This window comes from Micropterus salmoides, unplaced genomic scaffold, assembly GCF_014851395.1.
Source record: "Micropterus salmoides isolate LMB-PRFRI ecotype aquatic unplaced genomic scaffold, ASM1485139v1 Ms_hic_scaffold_19, whole genome shotgun sequence".
In the NCBI taxonomy this organism is placed as follows: Eukaryota; Metazoa; Chordata; class Actinopteri; order Centrarchiformes; family Centrarchidae; genus Micropterus; species Micropterus salmoides.
The window spans coordinates 22,008,140-22,014,139 of record NW_024041039.1 but is presented as its reverse complement, the minus strand read 5'-3'; the positions used below and the strand labels follow the sequence as shown (position 1 = coordinate 22,014,139).

Sequence of the window (6,000 nt, the reverse complement as noted above, 5' to 3'; positions counted from 1 at the left end):
ATTACTTATAGCTATTCTGTTTGAAATGCATAAGGAAGGTATTAGATCTGCTGCTGTTTTACTCTGGGAAATGCCACTGCAAATTAAATGATTATGTGTATTTGTATGGTATGGAACTGTAGTCATTATAAGTTATAAATTAATTTTATTTATGTGTGAGTACCATGCATTTTCATGCCGACATTGTGGTTTTGTTTCCTTGTTTTTATTTTTCCCAGGCAGTGATGGGAAATTCAGAGAGCCAATATAGCATTCAGCGCCCCAAAGGCACCAGCTTTGTCTTCCCTGGAAAACCAAAGCCACTGAAACTCTGCTCAGGCAAAGACAATGTTTCGTCACCCCATTCATGGTGGAAAAGTGCTCCGGTGGGCTCAGGATACAAGGCCAGGTGTGTTGGCCGTGGGTGTCTGTCTCCTCCTAAAAGCCGGCAGCCTTACTCCACTAGGCACTATGACTATGTCTCAAAAGGAGCAAGGGGAAGCCCAGGTGAGAATCGGTGGCCTCGATCACCAGGATGTGGTATACGAAGGAGGCATATGTCAGATAACTACGGAGATAATCCATATGGGGCTGAGCTTAATGGGCACACCCTGAATGGACACAGTGATGAGCATGAGCCTTTAGAGGAACAGAGCAGCCCACGGGTTGTCATCAAGAAGGATGGCAGTCTCAGGGTGGAGTTCACCAACACCTCAGGCAATCCCCTCCTCCTGGATGAGGCTTCTGGTCCTGTACAACTCCTCAAGTTTTCTCCCAACCTGGAATCTGCCTCCACTCCCAGTCTGCCTGGTTCAAGTGGTAGTAGGCAAGATGGCCACCGTAGCGGTCCCCCGCTAGCCTCGACCTCCTCCACGGCCAGGACCAGCAAGGGAAGCTCACTGAGCTCTGACGGTTCCTGGTATGACTCTCCCTGGGGGCACAGCACAGAACTGTGTGAGCAGGACCAACCTTGCTCTGCCAGCAGGACACTAGTCCACTCCCCTATCCACCGGCTTGACTCCTTTACTGAACAGTCTCCCCATGTGTCCATCACAGACCTCTATAAAGACTCCACAATGGCTGCTACCTTTCCCACAGCCCGGGACCTGTCCTCCCAGTTACAAGAGCCTCCACCTGGCCAGAGGCCACACCGAGCCTCTTTTGCATCAGTCTTGGATGTTCCATTGGAGGAAGAATGCCCTGAAGCCCGCCAGTACTCATCATACACCCTTCCCTGTCGCAGGCCAAAAGCCCACACCATGAATGACGATCTGGACCACTATCCAGACCAGGAACAGCACCTGCAGGCTGGATCTGATTATGGCTTCCATAAGAAAGACTCCATCAAAAACCGCATCAGACGCCTAGTGACTGGACAGGCAGCCTCAGCCGCAAGAAGAGGAAGTCTCAGGTAAGTTGGGCCACAATGTGTTTTGGAGATCACATTGATTAGTCTTGTGCTCAGCATTTTTAGTGATTTACACCTCTTTATTACTCACAGGGTTCATACAGGGATCTTGTATACATGGTATGTAAAACAACAGGTTTCATAGATGAGCTGTCTGTAGTCATCCATAACCCTCATAGTTTATGCACACAGTAGATAAATGTATCACCCTCTTATTGTGGTCTTCTGTAGTTGCCTCACTACTAGCCTTAGAGCTATAGCTTATTAGACAGGAGAGGACACCAGGAACAGCCATGCACAGACAGGTTCCTGCCTGGCAAGGTTTATTTGATCATGAGCCACAGCAGTGGTCCTGGCATGGCCAGGAACCAACCGCCGTCCTCTGGTCCTTCGCACCACAACACCAGCTGTCTGAGGACAGGGAACAGTGGGATGGCACAAAATGAAATTTGTAAGGCAGCCAGCACTTGGTCTTGTTTTTGCGTGGATGGAACAAGGATGAGAGGTACTTCCTATTACAATGTAAGACATGGCTCAGAGGAAGATAAGTTTAGGGCTGATGTGCAGATGTCACGATGACTGCATTTGGGTGGGTACATCTGAAGTATTATTGCATGCTGATTGTTGCATTGCTGATTAGTTGTTGAACGTACAGTACTTGTCGCATGTTAATGTTTTTAGCTCTCTTGTTTGCAGTCAGATGTACATGTAGGCTGTGAGGGTGTTGATTTATTGATTAAGTGTTTTTTAAGCCTTAGTGATAATCAGCCTAATTATTGCATTTTATTTAAAAAGGTTTTCGAGCAAGCTGATGGAAGTACACAGAAATCTGGGAGTAAACAGTAAAATATTAGCCCATGAGACGCAGAGCAGACAGCTGATACATTTTCCCAGTAGTAAAATGATACTAGTACTACACAGGCGCGGGTCAGGGGAGAGGTTTGAAATAACCACAGCTTGTCTGCGTGTTCCCTGCACATGATTTTGAGAACAATGTGATTTTTTTCTTGCAAAGACAACATTCTTAATATCTTTAATTTAGTTGAAACTGAGCCTGAACTCATGTCCCCCTCTGTCTTTGAGGCTTGAAAGCAATTGTTTCTGCATTAATTAATTTAGCTTTGCCTTGTAAAAGTTTTAAGAACGCTGTTTGAGCATTGCCCAGAGAATAGCTGTAAGCCTTTGAGAGGCTCTCTTAGAGTGAAACTAAATCTTAGCTGACGATTTTACCCCACCCCTCCTCTAATGTTAGTGAATGACTTATGGTTGTTCTGCCTGTTGTGTGGTGCAGATTTTCTGGGCTCTGCTCACGGTCCTTAGAGAGTAAATCTGTGTATAGGGATTGGTGTTCAGTCAGTTGGGCCTGACAGCAAACCAAAAGACAAAATATAATTGTGTCGTTGTATTTGAATGGCATTTATTTCCTTGCTAGAGTAAGAATTTGTAAGCTTCTCCTTATGCTTATACAGCAGATAATGCTAAGTGAAATTTATGAGCTACTTTGCCTTGACACTGTCACTCAACCCTGCAGTGACAAATACACAGAAGACTGACAGTATTCATTTTAAGCGTCACACAGCTTTCACTTTACATTAGTAATGTCTCTCCTGCTTGCCGTAACACCATGCTAATCTATGGCTGTCTGTTGGTGCTTGACTGTTTTACTCAAAGAAAATAGAATCCATTATCTGCACCAGGTATTGGGGGTCTGTCTGTTTTTAGAGATAAAACATTTAATTTGAAGCTTAACATGATTTAATTGGGGGCAAAAACAAAACAACAACAACAAAAAAAATCAGTGGTTGCTTCCAGCTCTCTAGGGCCCATCCACACTACTGCGTTTTTACCTTTTGCTACGTTTGCACCTCCCGCCCAGACTAAAACGGTGAAAACGAAGACCTGAAACAGAGAAGTTTGAAAACGCTGCCGATCCCTTTTTTGTTTTAAAGCTCTGGGTAGCGTTTTAGTGCGGACAGGGAAAAACGGTGGACTTTAGAAACGATGACGCAGACGTTTGGCTCTGTGATTGGGTCTTATAAGTCATGCAAAGCAGAAACACAATGCTACTGACAGAGTTTTTGATTTAGTATTTTTATTAAAATATCATATACCGTGCAAATAACACTTATAGCCTACACTTGTACTGTGCATGTTGCCGTTACTTTGCAATGAAATGAGCCCAGTTTTTCCCCGCCACATCCGCTTTTAACTCCTGTGTTACATTCAGTAACAGTCGCAGCTCGTTCTTGGTCCATGCAAAAAAAATCCGGTAGAATAGACCATCTGCTTCATGTTTACACCGGCACGCCCATGCCCAGTGTACGTGAATAGCCACTAGATGTATGTTTTCAGTCGTTTTAATATAGACGGAGATCAACTCTGATACGCAGCCAAAAGCTGGTGTGGATGGAGATAGTATTCGTTTTAAAACTCTGTTTTTAAACTAAAACAGAGTAGTGTGGAAAGGGCCTTAGTGACTGACAGGGCCTGTACAAGTTCATGTAAAAGTAACAGAGGTGCTTCAAAACGGCTGGTCTTCAAACTGAATTTTCTCTGTCCTTCGGGGGCCATTTTGTTGACTGCCAAACCTCCTGGCTAATATCTCCATGGGCTTGGTCACAGGGCCTCCTTTCAGCAGGTCAATCAAAATCAGAAGCACCTCCAGCTCTGGTTCCCCTCCAGCTGGACTCCATGGCTCTGTAGTGGGTTGAAAGGTCACAATACAACCCTGATGCCAAAGGCCAAGAACCTGCTTGTAATGAAAGGCAGCTGGAAGAGCACTGGGCTGTGTCGGCTAAAGGAAACTTGGGAAAGCTGAAAAAGACCCACCCTGTGCTCAGTACACATTTTCCTATGACTATACTGTCCTGTCTTTCATGGTGGCAGGTCGACGTAATGGTTAAACAAAGCCTGTCCTCAACTGACTACTGTGGGTTCAAAGGGTTCATTGCTGCCCTGTAGCTAAACACGAGCTCTGCTCTGTAAGGTTGGAAGATGTGAATCAATAAGAGATTACATTACTGTTATTTTCTACATATTGCAAAGAGTTTATAAAAGCTTTTCAACACTATTCCATTCTTTTGCTGATGATATGGGCAAATTTGAATTGTTTGTTAAATGTCAACAATAGGAATAGCATAAATAAGGATGGAGAAGATGCGGACGAAGCCCACACAGGAACAAACAAAGACCAAGGATGAGCATGACAGTGCATTCTGTGTATCTGCATGTTGAGAGCACTCCACTCTGTTGCCAGTGGCAAAATCAATGCTGCAATCTAGTCAAGTGTAGGTAGGCCATCATTAGACATGAAAGAGTGCAATTCCATCAAGTGTTCATTTGGGGAATTGGGAAGCCACAGCAGACCTCAAATGACGTGAAATTGTCTGAGCCTGGAGTGTTCCAACCTCCCAGGTGCCATCACAGGAAATTTGTCCCACTTTCTCAGCCTACCGAAGGGTTTAAGAGACTGTAATGCAGACTTTGAAGTAGGTTCGAGTGGTTTGACTAGATTTTTTCAAAAGTTTCTCCTCCAATTTTGCAGCGCCTTGGGGTTAATTGAAAGGAGCAGTTACATTTTTGTCCCAATGTAAGCTCTATATACATAGGTGTAGAAATCTGGGGGCAAACTTGGGGTGTTTTTGCAAAAATGTAGGTGGGAACAGTAATTCTGTTAGCTGATTCGGAAAGTTCCCAACGAGACCCTATACCTCCAATGGTGACAAATCAGTGAGACTGCCGTTCATCCTCTAGCCTCTCATGCTCCTCGCCTTTTCTCCACTTGTTTTGCCTTATCAGGAGACCAGGTACAAGGACCTGAGCGATGCCTTTGACAGTGGGGTTGATGGCCTGACTGCAGACACCAGCTCTCCTTCCCAAGTCTCCAGCCTCCTCTGGTTCCCAGGAGCCTCCAGGGCCCAGTCATCAGGTGCCATTCACCAAACGACCAGCGACGCCGTCCGCCAGAATATCTATGAGAACTTCATGCGGGAGCTGGAGACAGGCACTGGGCAGGGCGGAGGAGGAGGTGTTGAGAGAAGAGACCCGTCTACGGGCACTGAAGAGGGGGAGAGCAGCAGCGAGTCGGCTGAGGGCTCCTTGGAGCAGCTGGATCTACTGTTTGAAAAGGAGCAGGGAGTGGTCCGGCGGGCTGGCTGGCTTTCTTTCAAACCCCTCATCACCCTGCACAAGGATAGGAAGCTGGAGCTGGTGACCCGCCGCAAGTGGAAGCACTATTGGGTGACCCTGAAAGGTGAACTAGGAAGTGAAGGAAGAAATTATGCACCTTTTAAAATTGAGTCAAAAAATATGATGACTTGTGGTTTTAAAATAATTCAAAGTTAAGTCGATTATTCAATTTTTAGATCTGTAATTCAGTTTTGTTGGAGAGGATGGATTCCTCTTTGTTCTCAGGGTTTTCCTCTTAATAGAAGTCGTGTCCTTGACCATGGCATCACACATTGCGTTTGTGCTTCCCTCCTAACCTAAAAGCTGACAGGGAATTATGCTATTGCTTTTGGCCAAATGGATAAAATGTAGGCCACCAAATGTGTGTGCATGTCCACATACTGCTTTTGCAACATGGCTTTGAAATATTTATTTAAGAGCACCTC

At 45.3% G+C, this 6,000-nt stretch overlaps 1 protein-coding gene across 1 annotated transcript in view; it reads left to right on the top strand.

Annotated features, from left to right (window-relative positions):
* The first annotated feature begins 224 nt into the window (after positions 1-224).
* The window catches only part of tiam2a (TIAM Rac1 associated GEF 2a), a 47,461-nt gene continuing 41,685 nt past the window's right edge, over positions 225-6,000 (top strand). Inside the window, 3 exon segments of the mRNA XM_038728785.1 lie at positions 225-1,341; positions 1,344-1,390; positions 5,186-5,639. Of these exon segments, the coding sequence (XP_038584713.1) occupies positions 225-1,341; positions 1,344-1,390; positions 5,186-5,639 (1,618 nt within the window).